Here is a 19,166-nt window from a genome sequence, read left to right on the forward strand (position 1 = left end):
CTCCTCCCCACCCTCATCCGCGCTCAACCCAGGCCACCACTAATCTGTTTTCTGTCTCTATGGTTTTGTTCATTCTGGACATTCTATACAAGGGCAGTTTATACACTACGTGGCATTTTGTGGCAGGCTTCTCTTAGCATAATGTTTTCAAGGTTCATACATCTTGTAGCATGTATCAGAATTTCATTCGTTTTTAAGATTGACTAATATTTCATGGTATGGAATATTCCACATATTATTTATCCATTCATCAGTCAATGGACATTTTCATTGTGTATACATTTTTGCTATTTTAAGCAGTGCTGCTATGAAATGTATCATAAATAATGCTGCTATGAATATTGCTGTGCATGTTTTTGTGTGGAGGCATGTTTTCATTCCTCTGGAGGATATGCTTGGGAGTGGAATTGCTGTGTGACTTGGTAACTTATGGAACTGTCAAACTGTTTTCTACAACATTCTACATACCATGTTACATTCCCACCAGCAATGTACACGGTTCCAACTACTCCACATCCTCATCAACACTTGCTATTATCTGTCTTTTTTATCATAGTCATTCCGGTGGCTGGGAAGTGGTATCTCATTGTAGTTTTAATTTGCATTGTCCTAACGGCTAATGAGGTTGACCACCTTTTCATGTGTTTCTTGGCCATTTGCATATCTTTGGATGGAGGTAGACTACTTTTTTTTAAGGTTTGTTTTTAAGGTTTATTTATTTTTGAGAGAGAGAGAGAGAGACAGAGTGCAAGTGGGAGAGGGGCAGAGAGAGAGGGAGACACAGAATCTGAAGCAGGCTCCAGGCTCTGAGCTGTCAGCACAGAGCCCGACATGGGGCTCGAGCTCACCAAGTGAGGGTTCATGACCTGAGCCGAAGTCAGATGCTTAACTGACTGAGCCACCCACGTGCCCAGGATGGAGGTACACTACTTTTAAAAGTCCTGAATGTGCTTGACGATAAAGTGAATGTGACAATATGTTTCGTGCATTTTGATGTTAGAATAGAAGGAATATATATGTATATATATATAGTGTATATATGTATATATATATACATATATACACTATATATATATACATATATATATATATATATACATATATATACTGTATACACTTACAAACTCACTCATTAAGACATTTTCTGAGCACCTATGATATTCCGGCTACCAGGAAGTACAGAGATGAGAAGAAACCAGAGAGTTAATCATGAGAGATGGCATTAGATAAGTTGTTACAGTCAGGTTCCTGGTACTTTTATAAAGGTCTGTTTCTGACTTACTTGTAACATCTAGATGATTCATCTTCGTTCCTGTCAGAGGCAGAAAGGCAATGAGACAAGGTCCCCGATCTCTAGTAGCTCACTGCCTAGTGGTGGAGACAAACACATAAACACATCACGCAATCCCATTTGGTCAATACAATGTCAGTCATCTGTCCAAAGAGCTGTGGGAGCATAGAGGAAGGAGCAATTAATTCTGCTGGTATGTAGGAAGGGGGCTTAGGGGAGGTGACATTTGAATTTAGTGTTAAAGGATATTCAGAGGGGGGCGCTTGGGTGGCTGTCAGTTAGGCGTCTGATTTCAGTTCAGGTCATGATCTCACAGTTCGTGAGTTCGAGCCCCCTGTTGGGCTCTGTGCTGACAGCTCAGAGCCTGGATCCTGCTTCAGATTCTGTGTCTCCCTGTCTCTCTCTGCCCCTCCCTTGCTTGCACTCTGTCTCTCAGAAATGAATAAATGTTAAAAAATTTTTAAAAAAGAGAGGATGTTCAGAGGTTTGGCAGATGGAAAAAGTAGGTCATTTTAGGCATCAGGCACACCGTGGACAAAGGCATGACTGGTGATGTCAGAGGCGAGCAAGAGCAGAGGTGAAGGGTGCACAGGAGGGATGGACGGTAGCACGGGCGGGTTGTGTAGAGCCACACCAAGAAGTTCTGCTTATGCCCTGTCAGTTTTGAAAATGTTTGTCTTTGTTTTGAAGCAGAAGAATGGCATGATCACATCTGAAGCTTGAGAGATCCCTCGGGGGACAGCCAGCGAGATAAATTAAGAAGTTTGCAAACTCTGTAAAGGGCCAAGTAGCACATAGCCTTGCTGAAATATGATCTTTGTCACAACCTCTCAACTCTGCTCTTGAGGTGTGAAAGCAGCCACAGACAATACCCGAATGTATAAGCCTAGCTGTGTCCTAATACAACTTTATTGCTAAAAAGAGGAGGAACCGATGTGTCTGGGGGGCTGTGGTTTATTGCCTCATGGATTAGATGAAGGGAAGAATGAAAGCAAGTAGACTCTGGACTATCCAGAAGTTCTCCCGTTAGTGGTGAAAATCAAAATGGAGCAAAGGAAGTATGATTTTTTAACTGAGCCAGAGGATGTCTTCAGACTTCAAGAAGAGTCAAGCCTCAATATGGGCTGGGCTGGAAAATAGAACTCTTGCTTCCCACCCACCAGCCATTGTTTCTTACAAGGCCAGGCAGTACGCCAGGCAGGCGCCAAAGCCCGACACTCATTTGGGCCACTGGAGTTCTCTGCAGGCCCCGTGTCAGGGAGGGGGGAGATACAGAGCCTATACTAGTGACAGTCCTCCCAAGGAACCCACAGCCCAGGCAAGGAGAAGCTTGGGTAATAAGGTACAAAGTCTTGGCAAAGCATCATTTGGTCTGAGACAGGAAGGCTTGATTTCCAGTTAATTTAAGTAAAGAAGAGTGTGTTCAGGGCACCTCCTAGAACTCACACTGAGCCAGGAGCTGCAAAGTTAGGAGCAAGTGCCTCTCTTGGTTTCTCAGTGTCTGCTGCAGGCTTTGCATATCCGTTTTTCACCCTGGTGTGCAGATGACTCAATAGTCAGCATGGGGTGGAGACACGGAGAAGGTTTATGAGTGGCCTTATAAAAATATGTAGGCTTTCAAACAGCCGTTTACAAAGTTCTGCCTGCTGACAAAAACTGTCAAGCTTCTTTGCTCTCGGCTAGGATTATGTCAACCCAAGGTAGTAACACTGGTTATCACATACTAATCAGCCACTGTGATTGGCTGCCGGTGACATAATAGAAATTCATGAACATTATTGGCGGGCCAGCCACCCCAGCTGAGCCTCAGAGCAGGAAGGTGGAGGACAGGAGTGGCATGTGTCCAGGATGGGATCACAAGAGCAGGAGGGGAGGGGAGGGGGAGAAACAACCAAAATCTTTTAAGGCATCAAGCAGTCTTTGAAATAATAAAGAGGGTCTTCAAGGTAGTGAAAACTGGGTATGGTCCCCAAAGTGCACGTGGGTTCTTTTGTGTTGCTTCGGGCTCCTCCTGTACCAGGTGTCTCTCTCTCTCTCTCCTCTCTCTGTCTCTCTCTCTCTCTCTCTCCCCAGTGACTTGCAGACAAGTGCTGACACGCCTCCCTCCACTCCTGGTCCCTTTCTCTCTGCCCAGACCTGCTCTCTGGAGCCCCTAGGCTGGCAGCCAGCTTCCCCCACACTTCAGCCCAGCCCAGCCTGAAGACCTGGGCCCTTCCCTACTCCAAGTAGCCACCATATCAGCTTCCCGAGCTGCGGCCTTGTGTGGGGACAAGGCACCTACCTTGACAAATTCTGCAAACAGCCAAGCCACAGCAGGAAGAATACACATAACAAGAAACACAAACATGTGGGCCGTCAGGACTGTTTTCTTTAACACGAGCAGTAACTAGGGACTGAGGACTGGCTCACCTGGTGAGTCACTGCACATTGTCTCCTCTTGGCTGGCCACCAGAAGAGAATACATGCCACAGCCGGTGGCCTCTAGGGACAACGTGGGGCATTTTAGAAAGGCTCTGGGTTGGCAGAAAAGAACAGTACATCATGGCAGGGAGGCCACTGGGAGTTGGGATTCTATGCCTGGCTCAGGGCACACTTGCTGTGTGACATTGGGCTCCTCTGTGAGTCTCTGTTACCTCATCTGTTGCATGGGGGGAAACAACTCAATCTTGTCTCTAGGCCTTTTCCAGCTTAGTTTCTCCCCACTGATGGAACAATGATGTTTTAGCAACTGGACGAAGCATTCTGATGCCATTAACACTAACAATACTTGCCCTATATTAAGCTTCCTACTGTGGGCCTGGCACTGTGCTAGGGACTTCACATACACGAATGCTAATCTTGAGAACAATCCTGGCAAGGAGGTATTATCTCCTTCTTAAAGAAGAGGAAGCAAGCGAGTTCCAAGAGATTAAGTAACTTGCCCACTGTCACACAGCTAATAATCTTGATTTAAACCCAGGTCTTTCTGACTCCAAAGTACCCTACGTGTGATCTTTTTTTTCTTTCCGATTTGCTAAAAAAAAAAAAAAAAAAAAAAAAGCTAAAGGCTAGTACTTTGTTAATTTTTTTCTCCCAACATTTTCCTTTGATGACTACTATCAAGTACTAGTAGAATATCCAAACCTACTGGCAAGTGGATATTGGCAATGAATGTCGTGGAGACACTTGGAAACTGGACCCTGAGTGGCTCAATAGCTTGTTCCTCCTGTGAGCCAGTACGCTTATGGCTGTGATTTTATTCTCTAACAGTCTGCACAATTAATTAAGCAGGTGTTTCTAGCCTGACCTACAAGCGAAATCCACCAATGTATTTGGAGCTAAGTCATCGTTTGTATAACGAGGCACAGAAATGCCAGTATTTCATCATCCTCTGCAAAGGAAGCTGCCTTGCAGGTGCTCTGCCACCTAAAACAGGTTTGAGCACCCTTGTCCTCTGACTCTGTGAATGTTCTGTGTATGCACAGGAAAACTTCCTGGACAAAACAGAGCAAGGGAGAGTTCTCCTGCCACTTCTTGCCACCATCCCAGCTCAGGCAGTTGTTTTCTTTTCTTCCCTGGGAATCAGAAAGTATTCTTTCCTTTTAAATGTGAACCTAGAAAGTTCCCTATCAAACCAAGCTGACCTAGGCAGGCTCCCCATCCTGCCAAAAAAAGCAGTAATTGAGTTCCAGAGTGGCTAGTAACTAGATGGCCAGGCTAGCACAGGCTGACTAGTTGTGCAATGGGCAGAAGCAGGAGCATGTTCCACGAAGCAACCACACACCACAGGCCCAAGGGCAGAGCCTGCAATCTCCTGGCTCCCAAGACTGCCCCTGGACCTTACCTCTTGCCCTTTGAGGTCCAAACTGGTGAGCCAGAATACTTTTCTTATTACTATCTCCAAATGACCTCCCCTACATTCCCTGCAGGCTTTAGAATCCTGCTCACCATCTTCTTTTCTGTCATATTCCCTGCCACCATCCTGGAGATTTCTTTATTTTTTAAAAAGATTTCATTTTTAAGTAATCTCTACACCCAAAGTGGGGCTTGAACTCACAACTCTGAGAATTAAGAGTTTCATGCCCTATTGACTAAGCCAGCCAGGTGCCCCAAGAATTTTTTTTAAGTTTATTTATTTATTTTGAGAGAGAGAGAGAGCGCAGGGGAGGGGCAGAAATAGAGGGAAAGAGAGATAGAATCCCAAGCAGGTCCTGGGCTGTCAGTGTGGAGTCGGATGTGGGGCTTGAACTCCCACGACCTGAGCTGAAAGAGTCAGACGCTTAACCGACTGAGCCACCCAGGTGCCCCAGAGAAGTTTTAAAATAAAATCATGCCACTATGCTAGTGGAGGTAACTTAATTCAGATCCAGATGTCATGATTATTTACTGAGCTCCTCTTGTGAGCTATGTGTTACTATGCATGTCGTCCCATTCAATCCTAAAGGTAACCAATGGAGCTTTTGCTTTTTTATTCAGAGCTCATGTAGCTCTATGAAGGGTTTGGGCGTCTCCCTAAAGGGGCTGAGGTGCTACTATGTGAGGTCAAAATTAATACTAATGCAGTTTTACAGATAAGGAAACTGAGCATTAGAATAAATGTTGTCCTCAAGCCCATAGAGTAACTGGCATAATGGAAACTTGAACTTAAATCTAAGAAGCATAGTGAGAAGGGCAGAGTGCAAATGGGAACATGAACACCTACCTGGCAGGGTTATTGTAGAGAGATTGATGTACTTAGGTGAAGTGCAGGAGAGCAGGAGGTACTCAGGCAGTGTTACCTTCTTTCTCCTGTGGTCCTTCAGATTTGGAGCCATTCTACCTTGCTGCTTCGTGATCAGTGGGATTCTTTGGGGAAGATGCCTGTAATCTTACAGCAGATAAAATGCTACCATAGTTGGTCAATCTGAGACTCATGCCAACCCTTGCAAGGTAGTTATCTCATTTTCCAGAAAAGGAAGCCCAACTTTTTGGAGGATAAAGGAGGGCCACTCAGCTGATAAGCGGTAGGGTTGGGATTTGAGCCTGGGTCTGACTATCCCGAGAGGCCACATCTTTCCCTTTCAACTATGTGGTGACTTTCTGAGTTAAGAAGCTTTTCATAGAAAAATTACGTATTTCCTTTTAATAAGTTAATACTGTGTGGAAATATTTGGGAATTGGAAAGTAAGGAGGCACTCTCTTCTGTCTTGCAAATAAAGAGGAAGGAGACAGAGAAGAGTGTTAGCTGCATAATCATATGGACATATGTAATCACATGTAAAATAATCACATAGTTTAAGGTTCACATGCCAACCTGATGAAAACAGCCTGGTTAGTACATATTTTAAAAACAAACGTATTTTACATTTATAAGTGAGTTAAACATTTCTAAAATTCTCATTCTTTTGTTGGAAAAAAGATCTTTTGCTTTTTTGGTCTTGAATAAAAATATCTGGAAAACATATGTTTGTTGTTCTAGTTAAATAAAACCATTGACATCGCGGCATTTGTGCTAGCTGTGACTCTACTCCTAATGCAAATAGTGAAAAGATGACCTCAAACCCCTCCCTGACCTGCAGAATTGGAAATGGGTCATCTCCCAGTGAATTCACAGTTATCTGCTTCGATTAGCTTCATATTCTGGAATAGCTCCAGAATTCAAACACACACACACACACACACACACACACACACACACACAAATAATTTGCAGCATCTGGTCTTCCCAAAAAGGAAACCTTAAAATTAACTCTGAGTTAAGAAAGAGGCATAATAAGGTTGTGTTAAACAACTCGAGTGTGCTTACAAGAGAAAAACTTATATGGAATCTTCTATTGCAGGGATCAAATCAGGTCTAAATAAGTATTAAAGTTACAATTTAAGTGCATTTGATTAAAGAGTCCCATCAAGGTCTTTGAACTAAGACATAGACTGGAACCCTACTCACTTGGTTACAAACAGTTTTTCAATATAAAGAACATGTAATTGGCCAAGGAACAGGGGTCAAAAACACAAATCCCGCAGGGTCACGCAGGTAATGTAAACCAGAGTTTGGAGAGACAGCTTCCCCTCACCTGTAAGATTAAGGTAATGAAAATACAAATATCACAGTACTATTGTAAGGATTAAATTAGATAATGCCCGAGAAAATGCATTCAGAGACATGGTTGTCGCTGTTAAGTCTCTGTAGAAATAGTAACCATTGTTATTGTGGGATCTTCGCCCACTTGCTTTCTTTGAAGGACATCATGACTTCCTAATAAGCTCCCTTGTCTTTCACACACCCTTGACACACCCCCGTCTTTCTTCTTTCCCATCTGTGACGAAGCTAAGAATCCGATAAAATTGCATAGCAGCATCTGAAAGACAAAAGTGAAACAAAATGGGATGTTCTTGCTTCATCATTTTCCTGAACCAGCTTTTGTGAGAGTTTACTATGAGCAAGGCATGGGTGACTGGAAGAGATGAATAGAGTTCTTACCAGCCATCAAATGAAGAGAGAAAGAGCCTTCTTCCCACTGCAGAAAGAAGCCAGTATATAGACTGTCAGAAAACATCCATGAGGGCACTGCCCAGTGGAGATACAATGGGAGGCACACATGTTAATTTTCAACTGTTTAGTAGCATGTTAAAAAAAAAAAGTAAAAAGGAACAGGTGAAATTGGTATTAATATTAGCATTAAAAGTATATTTTGGGGGCATGTGGGTGGCTCAGTCAATTAAGTGTCCGACTTCGCTCAGGTCATGATCTCACGGTTCATGAGTTCGAGCCCCGTGTCGGGCTCTGTGCTGACAGCTCGGAGCCTGGAGCCTGCTTCGAATTCTGTGTCTCCCTTTCTCTCTGCCCCTCATCCGTTCACACTCTGTCTCCCTCTCTCAAAAATAAATAAACCTTAAAAAAAATTTAAAAATATATATATTTTGGCTAATGTTTTCAAAATAATTATTTCAATATGCAATAAATGTAAAAAAATTATTAATGAGACATTTACATTCCTTTTGTCATACAAAGGCTTTGAAATGTGGTGTATACTCTATACTTACATCACTCCTCAATTTGGACCAGTCATATTTCAAGGGCTCTATGGCTACATGTATTTGGTGGCCACCATATTGGAAAGGAGGTCTATGAGACCTCTAGAAAAAAGTGCTCAAGAAAAATGTTAACAAATGGGGTACCTGGGTGGCTCAGTCAATTAAGTGTCTGACTCTTTTTTTTTTTTTTTAATTTATTGTCAAGTTAGCTACCCTATGGTGTAGTCTTGGCTTCAGTAGATACCCGTGATACATCACTTACATACAACACCCAGTGCTCATCCCAACCAGTGCTCTCCTCAGTACCTATCACCCATTTTCCCCACCCTCCCAACCCCCCACCCTCATCAACCTTCAGTTTGTCCTTTGTATTTAAGACTCTCTTATGGTTTGCCTCCCTCCCTGTTTGTATCTTATTTTTCCTTTCCTTCCCCTACGGTCATGTTAAGTTTCTCAAATTCCACATATGAGTGAAATCATATGATACCTGTCTTTCTCTGACTGACTTATTTCACTTAGCATAATACCCTCCAGTTCCCTCCAAAGCATCTGACTCTTGATTTCAGCTCAGGTCTTGATCTCAGGGTCGTGAGTTAAAACCCCACATTGGGGTCCACGCTGGGTGTGGAGCCAGCTTAAAAAAATAAAAGAGTGTTAACATATAAACATTTAATGTTTGAATGTTTCTTCTACATTACGGGGGCTCTTAAGTTTTATCAGCTGAAAAAGGTCCGGAAGGCCCTTTTGACTTCAGCACCATTCAGATTCCCTCCAGAAACACAGCAAACATTCCTCCAGCTGACAGCTCACAGTTGGGTCTTTCTGTGGGCTTTGCCACCAGCCAAAGGAAGTTGCCTTGATCAGGGTAGGCCCCACATCCAATAACTTGTTGTTGCGTTAGTAAGAAGTCCTGACTGCCTTGTCTCAGTTTGGGACCACCCTGCAAAGCCACCCAGCTCCAGAGCTTCCTGAAGGAATGGCTGAGGCCCCTGTTACAGCTGCATCCCAGCTCAACTCGTCCCTCTGCCTGATCCTGCTGCCCTCACTTTTTTTTTTAATGTTCAGTTATTATTATTTATTTATTTTTATATAAAATTTTTTTAAGTTTATTTATTTATTTTGAGAGAGAGAGAGAGAGCACAAGTGAGGTAGGGGCAGAGAGAGAGGGAAAGAGAACTCCAAGCAGGCTCCACACTGTCAATGCAGAGCCCAACGTGGGGCTCAAACACATGAACTGTGAGATCATGACCTGAGCCGAGATCAAGAGTGGAACGCTTAACTGACTGAGCCACTCAGGTGCCCCTGTTTGTTATTTCTGAGAGAAAGAGAGAGAGAGAGAGAGAGCTGGGGAGGGGCAGAGAGAGAGGGGGACAAAGGATCTGAAGCAGGCTCTGTGCTGACTGCAGAGATCCAGATGTGGGTCTTGAACTCGCAAATGCTGAGATCATGACCTGAGCCAAAGTCAGACACTTAACCGACTGAGCCACCCAGATGCCTCTGCCCTCACTTTCTTACAGGTATCACTCTTGAGAGCATGCTTCCATACCCCTCCTGCAGGCAGATTCCCTTCTCAGAGCCCGTTTCCTGAGGAATCCTCCTAACACTTCTACCCCGTGTTAGGTTGCCCTTCATAAGGACAGCAGCTGTATTAACAGACTGACATTTTTCTGGGTCATACTTGCACAAGGACCCTGAAGTCTGTGGGCCTCTTGTCAGATGATTGGCTATTTATCTGCACAAAGGAGGAAAATATGTAATCACTGCAAGTTCCCTGGTACAAGTCGCTCCAGGTTTTAGGAACGATACTTGGGTCTCCAATTTCTGTAAAAAAAGAAAATAGGGAGAAACCTGCCACCTGCCACTCAACATACAAATGAGGTAAGAGTGGATGTCACCGTGGCCCGTCTTGTTAGCATGCTTCCTCAGGCAGTGAGGTTTGTAGATTCTCAATTCAAAGGTCCCAACAACCTTTCTGAGAGCAACCCTGGGCCAGGGACAGGCTGAGGAATCCTATCTTCTGGTAGAGGATGGTAAGCAGTGTAGCTAACATCCAGGTTATCTTTGGCATAGCATTGGAGAGGGAACAAAGGGAATGTGATACCCTTTGATTTGTCTCCTTGTCCTGAAGTCTAGCTTGGCTTAAAAGATGACACACAGCTCTGGTGGGAGACCCTCAGACAAAACCCTAAATTCTCAAGCAAAAAAAAAAAAACAACCAAAAATGTCCTACTACCTGCTCTTTGTCACCTCCTTACTTTTCCAGCCTTTAGGCTCGTTCTTACTTGCTCTTTCTCCATCCACTCAACTTCTCTCGTTCCTTCAAGACCATCTCAAAGGGTTTCTCCTCCATGAAACCTTATTTCATTTTGAAGGTTGATATATAATTCACATACCATTCTATTTACCATTTATGTATTTAAACTATTGAATTTTAAGTACAATTCAATGGTTTATGGTATATTCACAGTTGTGCAACCATCCATCACCAAAATCACTTTTATTTATTTATTTTTTTTCCAACGTTTATTTATTTTTGGGACAGAGAGAGACAGAGCATGAACGGGGGAGGGGCAGAGAGAGGGAGACACAGAATCGGAAACAGGCTCCAGGCTCTGAGCCATCAGCCCAGAGCCCGACGCGGGGCTCAAACTCACGGACCGCGAGATCGTGACCTGGCTGAAGTCGGACGCTCAACCGACTGCGCCACCCAGGTGCCCCCAAAATCACTTTTAGAACATTTTCTAAAATTTTTTTTCTTTTTTTAAGTTTATTTATTTATTTTGAGAGAGACATAGCATGAGTAGAGGAGGGGCAGAGAGAGAGAGGGAGAGAGAGAGAGAATCCCAAGCAGGCTCTGCACAGCCAGCACAGAGCCTGATGTGGGGCTTGAACTCATGAAACCACGAGATCATGACCTGAGCTGAAACCGAGTCAACGCTTAACTGACTGAGCCATACAGGCACCCCTCTTGTAGAACATTTTCAAAAACATTTTCAAAAAGGTACCCTGCATCCCTCAGCTGTCACTCCTAAGCTCTCCATTACCCACCTCCAGCCATGGGTAACTATTAATCTAATTTCTGTCTCTCTATAGTAGCATAATGTTTTCAAGGTTCATCCATGTTGTAGGATGTTGTCAGTATTTCATTATTTTTTTTAGATGTTTATTTATTTATTTTGAGAGAGAGAGAGAGAGAGAGAGAGAGAATCTCAAGCAGGCTTCACACTGTCAGCTCGGAGCCTGATGTGGGGCTCAACCTCACGAACCCTGAGATCATGACCTGAGCTGAGATCAAAAGTCCTATGACCGACTGAGCCACCCAGTGCCCCATCAATCTTTTTTAATGCTGAATAATATTCCATTGTGTGGGATATGCCATATTTTATTTATTCATTCATCAGTGATGGATATTAGGTTATTTCCACTTCTTGGCTATTGTGGATAATGGTGCTATGCATATTCTTGTACAAGTTTTTTGTGGGCATATGTTTTCATTTCTCTTGGCTCTATAGCTATAAGTGGAATTGTTGGATCATATGGTAACTCTATGTTTAGCCATTTGAAGAACTGCCAGCCTGTTTTCCACAGCAGCTGTGCTATTTCACATTCCTGCAAGCAATGTATGAGGGTTGCAATTTCTCCACACCTTCATCAACGCTTGCTATTTTCTATCTTTTGATTATAGCCACCCTGGTGGGTATACAGTGGTATCTCGTTGTGATTCAATTTGCATTTTCCTGATGACTGATGTTGAGCATCTTTCCATGTGCTTACTGGCCATTTGTGTATCTTCTTTGCAGGAATGTGTATCCAGATCTCCTGCCCATTTTAAAACATGGTTACTTATCTTTTTATTATTGAATTATAAGTGTTTCTATATATTCTAGGTACAAGTACCTTGTCAAATATATGATTTGCAAATATTTTCTCTCATTTTTCTGTGGATTGCCTTTTCACCTTCTTGATGGTGTCCTTTGAAGCATGTAAGTTTTAAATTTCGATGATATCCTATTCGTCTATTTTTTTTTTCTTTTGTTGCCTGTGCTTTTGGTGTCATGTCTAAGAAGCCATGGACTAATCCAAGGTTATGAAGATTTAGTCATCTTTTATTCTAAGAGTTTTATAGTTTTAGCTGTTATATTCAGGCTTAGATCCATTTGAGATAACTTTCATACATGGTGGGAGGTAAGGGTTCAACTTCATTCTCTTGATGTGGATATCCACTTGTCCCAGCACTGTTTGTTGAAAAAAATCATTTTTCCCTCATTTATGTCTGGGTGCCCTTGCCAAAAATTAAGAAATCAACTGAATGCATGAAACCTTTTTTGATCCTCCCAACTGAATGAGGACTCAGGCCGATGGAGTAGCCTCTATCTGGAACACTGCCAGTCCTGTGGCAGAGGGAAAATGAGACATGGTAAATTCTGGGCTGGCTCTTAAAATTTTGCTCAGAAGTGACACATATCACTCCCATTCCCACTTCATTAGCCAAAAAAAGTCATAAGGTCAAACTGATGTCCTTGGAGAGAAGAAAATTACTCCTCCCATAGGGTGGGGAACTGCAGGGAAGGAAAACGGATTATTCTGGGGAACAGTAATACAATTTAATCCTTCCTCACCGTCCCCTGTATGACCCGACACCTTGTTCTTTTGGTGTTCTTCTGACCTGTCCATTACCCCTTAGCTTTCTTTCCCTGCCTCTTTCATGTTGGTGTTTCCCAGTGTTGTGAGCTTGGCCCTCTTCTCTTCATACTCTATAGACTTCCTAGGGGCATCTTGTCCATTCCCACAATCTACTACCTGCCAACTCTCCTAGTTACACTTCCAGCTTCTGACCTGTGTGGCCAACTGTCTACTGAACATCTCCCACAGACATTCCAAACTCAGCATGCCGAGACCTGAATTTATCACTGTCTTCATGCCACCCCAAATCTGCACCTCCTCCTGAATCCCCAGTTTGAGAAACCATTCTCCCAGTTGCCCCAGCCAGAACCCTGGCACCTTCTTCATATTCAACCACCAAGTTGTACTGAGTCCACTTCCTGAACATCACTTGAATTCGTCCCTTTTGGTCCCTTCTCAATGAGTCTGCTCTAGGTTGCCATTATCTCTCATTCGGATGATTGGTCTTGTCCCTTCTAATCCATTCTTCATGTTTCAGACAAAATGATTTTTATAAAATGCAAATCCAGGTTGGCCACTCTCCAGTCCCCCACTGGCTCTCCACTACTCCGGGGATAATGATTAATAACACTAAGAGGCCTTAGGAGACCTTTATGATCTGACTTATGTTATTTCTCCAGCCTCACTTTTGTACAGTATCTGCGTGGCATTTTATTCATCTTGAGCTAGCTTTAGTTCCCTACACACATTGTGATGTCTCCATTCAGGGCTTTTGAACGAGCACTTCCCTGTGCCCGGGATAGTCTTTCCTTCTCTGCAGGGTAACTCCTACTTGTTCATTAAGCAACGGGCTGAACACGACTTAGTCCTTCTCTTCAGACTGGATGAACACTAAGTGATTGAAAGATAGTTTAGCAAAGAGATTAAGAGGCAGGACTCTGCAAACTGATGGCCCAGTTTTGAATCCTGGCTGTCATCTACCAGCTTTGAAATGGCATGCAAGGCCTAACTCCTCTGTGCCTCTGTTTCCTCAGGCATAAATTAGGGAATAGGCCTTGAAGAAATGTCAGGTCATTTTCCCTGTTCCATTCAATCCTTCACTTGTTAAAAGTACTTTCACAGATACCCACCTGTGCCTATAAAACTAATTCATTTGCTCCTTACCACAAGTTGGGATTTGGAGAATGGGCATTTCTGTGGGTTAGACTAGCTCAGTAACTTTTTGGGAGGACAGTGTCTAGAGCAATGAGCATCTTCTCTGAGTCTAATGCAGCGGTATCTGGTTGTTAAGGTGACGGCCAGCTCCAGGACAACAGAAGGGCAACGCTCAGGAGGGAGACATGGGGCTTGAAGACACATCGGCCACATAGTACCTAAAAGGAATTCATGATTGAGCTGGTAGTGCAATCCAAGACTCTGGCCCTAGAGACCCCTCAGCAACCCCCCAGGGAGCTACAGAATTACTAAGAAGTTATGTGACAAAGTATGAAGGACTATCTCTGACCACATGGACATTTTGACATTCATCTAGGGGTCACTTGGGTTCTGACATATGATTGTGGGCCAAGGCAGCCCACCAGTGTTGGATACTGTTGTATTTATGGTCTTAGCCAACTATGTTTTCTCCAGTCTCCCAAAGCCTGCTCACCTTTGAGCGGAGTGTGAACACTCAACCATCAACTCCTTCAGAGAGGGCCCAATATCATCTGGCTGATTTGTGGTACAGCTGACCTGGAATCTGATCATGAGGCTATGGTCACCAAATCCAAAGCTTTTTCCAAGGTCACCTGGGTAATAAAGGGAAATGTTATCACTAGAAGCCATGACTCTCAATTTGTGAGGAAGCACTCTTTTGGGGATCAGGCCTTTCATTAGATGACTGTAAATTTTGGAACAGTGTTTTAAACAATTCTGGACAGAAATCAGAGAAATTTCTTTATTTAAGCTTTATTTAATTAACTGGTTAGTTTTGCAGGGCAGTGAATAAAAGAGTCTCCAAAAGACAGGTATCAGTCAAATGGAAGTAATATCAACAATAACACTACCCTTTAGTGAGCACCTATTGTGTGCTCAGTTGTGGAATAGCACAGTGGTTAAGAGCACTGAGCTCGATTCAGACTATTCAAATGTTTGGATTTGAAATCTTGGCTTTCCCATCTAACTAGAAGTGTGACTTTGGGAAAATTACTTAACCTGGGCTTCAGTTTCCTCATTTATAAGTTGGATAATAGTGCCTACTGATAGTATTGCTATGAAGATAAGAGTCATGAGAAATGTTCTGTGGAATAGTAAGCGCTATCAAATTCTCACTGTTCAATACGTAAAACCTGGAGCCATGCTCAACAGTAAAAGTTAACAAGAGTTAACTAGAGCAATCCAATAAGGACACAGCTCCTTCAGGAATGAGGATTTGGGTCACCTCATCAGGAAAGGTCCAGGCGTCCACACCTTCCCCAGAGTCCATGAGCTTGAGGGACAGCTGGCTCTTGAGTTGGAGCAAGTGGTTCAGGCCTAAGCTTATCAGCCATGCTTCTGTACTTACTGGCTCAGGGATGGGCAAGTGACCCACTTAGGGCCCATGAAACCAGACGGAGGCCTGCTGGGAGCTGCTGGAAAGTTTTCTTGCTTTTCTAAGAGGAAGTTTGAAGGGAACCCGCGTTGTCTCCCCAAACGCAAATGGGGCAGCATATAGCCCTTGAAGTTGTTGCCAGCGGTCTCAGAACTATGAGGGGGAGCCAGCCTCAGCATAAGGCCAACACCACAAAAGGCAGAGAGAAGAGTTGGAGAGAAACAGTCCTGAGCGATCCTGTCAACCTGCTGGATCAAACCAACCCTGAAGCCCACCACACTGTTAGCTTTTCAGTTCTTTGAGCTAATGTATTGTTTGTTGTTCAAGGCCCTCTGCGGGGGGTTGCCTATTACTCAAACATTCCTGTTACGATAGGGAAGGCTCTGCAAGGGATGGTCACAGGCTCCTCACCCACAAGTCACTGTCATACACCTTCTAGGAGAACAAAGAGAAATGTAAAAAGCCTAGGTCTAGGAAAATGTTGACATGACACTTGTGAGCTCTCAATGGAAAAAGCCAGGTGAAGAGGAGACTTGAGAGACAGAGGTAGCCACACTTCCCTGCTTGTCACCCGTGGGCTGCATGTCCACAACCGTACGCATAATTTCTCCGTTCACTGACTCTCACGTACCAAAACACAGACCACAGCTAAAGCTCCTATGTGAGCAGGACACAGATGGTTTTGTATGTAAAGAGGATTCTTCTCTTCTCATGGTAAGTCCTCAAAGGCATTTGGGTCCCCCCTGGATAAACACCTAACACATACGTTTCAAAATCAAATATTGTACAAACCAAGGTATCTTCAAATTCAAGCAATGGGTCAAAGTGACAAACGCTGTTCTGTCAAAAAGGATCACTTTATTCAACTACACATAACATATAAAAGCAAGCAAAATCAGGATGTTTTCCTCAGCCATCCTTTCCACATTTTGTGTAGTTTTAGTGAACTATAAACCACTGTTTTCTTCATGCCTAAAAGACAAAAAGAAGAGATGGTTAGAAAGTTGGGGCTTGATGACCAGATACTCTGCTAGAGCTTCCATGATATTCTCATCAGAGACCTGTCTTTGGAAGGCAGCAGTGATGGGCTGATTGGTGGTGCCCAGGAGACCCTGGGAGCCGAAGATGATTAAGGATCACCATGGTCAACATAAGGGGGAGAGATTCTGATTTAGGCATTACTGCCACAGTGACATGAATGCCAAAGGTACCTGAGTTAATGGGATACGTGAATCTTTCGAGTTACGAGCCTATCAAGTCTATCATCAGCCTTTGACTTCAGTAGCTCTTTTAAAAACGAGAAAGGAAAACAAAGACAAAACTCTGCATGTAAATGGACATCCGCAGCCCCCCTTCTGACTCCCAGTGCCTGCATCCCAACCACCCCCAGCTCCCTGCCACTGCATCACTGAGTACCCCACCGGCCTGCCCAGAACGGGTATCAGTTCCATCCCTCTCCATCTGTTCGCTCCATCCCCCTTTCAGATTCCTTCTGCAGAAGTGCCTTCCTGGACCCCCCAGGCCGATTCAGATGCTGGTCCTCCTGGTCCCACAGCACCTGTGCTGGCCACGCGTACAGCACTTACCACACTGCGTGGTGCTTGTCAGTTTACTGAGCTGTCCCTCTGCCTAGACTGGGAGCTCCTTAAGGACAGGGAGCATGCCTCATTTGTCCCTGTATCCCCATCATCTAGTACAGTGCCTGGCACATAGCAGGTATTCGGTATACACTTTTGAAATGATGTGACAGATGCACCTCATCCAGATATGTGACCTTCTAGCTCCCCACCTACTTAATCACAAGTACCTGATGAAACCGGAGGAGAGGCTCTCTGGGGGCCAATGGGACAGAAGTAAAATGGGATAGAATAATGGGATGCTATTTGTCTGTCAGATCTAATAGGATCCAATTTGCAGACGGTATTATGGGCTCAACTTCCTTTGTGCTGAGGATGAGATCATTTAGTCTGTGTTTCAGGGTGTGGCCCAAAGATCCCAACAGTCTTTTTCATCATGAGATACAAATTGTGGTGTGTGTTGCAAGTCTGAAACACACACTTCTGGCAGTGCACCTTAAGCTTTGTGGATGAGTAACAGGATTAACTCTGGAGACTCCTACTATGGGGGTTTGAGTGGTCTCTTGAAAATACCTGGGCATATTACCTGGAAGCTGCCCAGTCCACTCAGAACCTTCGAAGAAGCTACTGCAGGCAGTGGTGGGTAAAAAGGCAGCATATCAGGAAAATTGTTAGCGAATACTTCTATAAACTCTGGCCCAGCTTTTCTACTGATTATTTGCAAACTGACATAGCGTAGTCAAGAAACTCAGAGCTCCTTTCCCTGCCTCCGCCTCTTTTAATTTTCTCCCTGGAGCAACCACTTTGGTGAACCTCACCCAGTTGAGCATTGAGACTGGAAACTTATTACGTAAGGTTCTTTTTTTTTTAATATTCCAGCCGGAGCCAATCAAGACACTAAGCAGAACACAGGTGGTGCATACAGTAAGGTTCAACATAGCAACCCCAGGGCATTGAGTCACAGCTAGAGGAAGATGCATCAACCATGATAAGTCCCAGCGCAACTTCACAAACCTTACATACAGACTCCTTGGAGCATAACATTTAAGGTAAATACCTAAAGTACATGAGCGTCACCGTGTAGCCATGGTTTGCTGCTACTGCACAGAAACCTCTCTTCTTTGAAAACGGTCTCTCCCTTTGATGGCTCCGACAGAGTGAGTCTCAGAAAGACTGCAGGAGGGAACTGTGTTAGAAAGAGCACTGGAATAGGAGTCAAGAGACCTGAAATCTAGTTGCAGCTGGATCACAAACTTACAGTTTGTGACTCACTCTCTCTGCGCCTTGACTTTCCCATCTGCAAAAAGACTGGTTGGACTAGTTCAGGGTTCTTTAACAACGTCAGTCTGTAGGAAAGTGAGGAGGAAACTGTAGGAAAGTTTGCTGTGTGTGTGCACGTGTGCACTTCTGTGCAGAGTGTGCAGTTTTTGTCAGATTTTCACAGGGAGCCAGGATTTGCAGAAGGTTAAGAACCAACAGATTGGAGCAAAGAATTCTTTCAGCCTTAATATTCTAACTGCAATTCAGGTAGAAGAATAACAGTGCATGAGGTTGGGAGTGGGCAACATTTCCTAAACAGGGCACAAAAGCTGCTCCCATAAAGGACATTGATAAACTGGACTGAAAAAAATTAAGAGCATCTTTTCATCCAAAGATACCATCGAGTAAAGGATCTATACACTTAAAATTATAGAAAGCTTATAGAAGAAATTGAAGAAAACACAAAGAAATGGAAAAATATTCCATGCTCATGGATTGGAAGGACAAATATTATTAAAATGTCAATACTACTCAAAGCAATCTACACATTCAATATAATCCCTATCAAAATAACACCAGCATTTTCACAGAGCTAGGACAAATGATTCTAAAATTTGTATGGAACCAGAAAAGTCCCCAAATAGCCAAAGTAATGTTAAAAAAGAAAACCAAAGCTGGAGGCATCACAATTCCAGACTTCAAGCTGCATTACAAAGTTGTAATCAAAAAGAGACACATAGATCGATGGAATAGAATAGAGAACCCAGAAATGGACCCATAAATGTGTGGCCAACTAACATTTGACAAAGCAGGAAAGAAAATGGAAAAAAAGACAGCTTCTTCAGCAAATGGT

At 43.6% G+C, this 19,166-nt stretch overlaps 1 protein-coding gene across 6 annotated transcripts in view; it reads right to left on the bottom strand.

The window, feature by feature from the left end:
* Nucleotides 1-16,314: 16,314 nt before the first annotated feature.
* The window catches only part of TAMM41 (TAM41 mitochondrial translocator assembly and maintenance homolog), a 49,902-nt gene continuing 47,050 nt past the window's right edge, over nt 16,315-19,166 (bottom strand). For 3 of the 6 annotated variants that reach the window (XM_047849806.1, XM_047849809.1, XM_047849807.1), the window contains one exon: nt 16,458-18,226. In XM_047849806.1, the coding sequence (XP_047705762.1) occupies nt 18,111-18,226 (116 nt within the window). In that variant the 3' untranslated portion in view covers nt 16,458-18,110. The other 3 variants (XM_047849808.1, XM_047849805.1, XM_047849803.1) reach the window with 2 other exon arrangements.

Source organism: Prionailurus viverrinus, chromosome A2 (assembly GCF_022837055.1).
Source record: "Prionailurus viverrinus isolate Anna chromosome A2, UM_Priviv_1.0, whole genome shotgun sequence".
Lineage (NCBI taxonomy): Eukaryota > Metazoa > Chordata > Mammalia > Carnivora > Felidae > Prionailurus > Prionailurus viverrinus.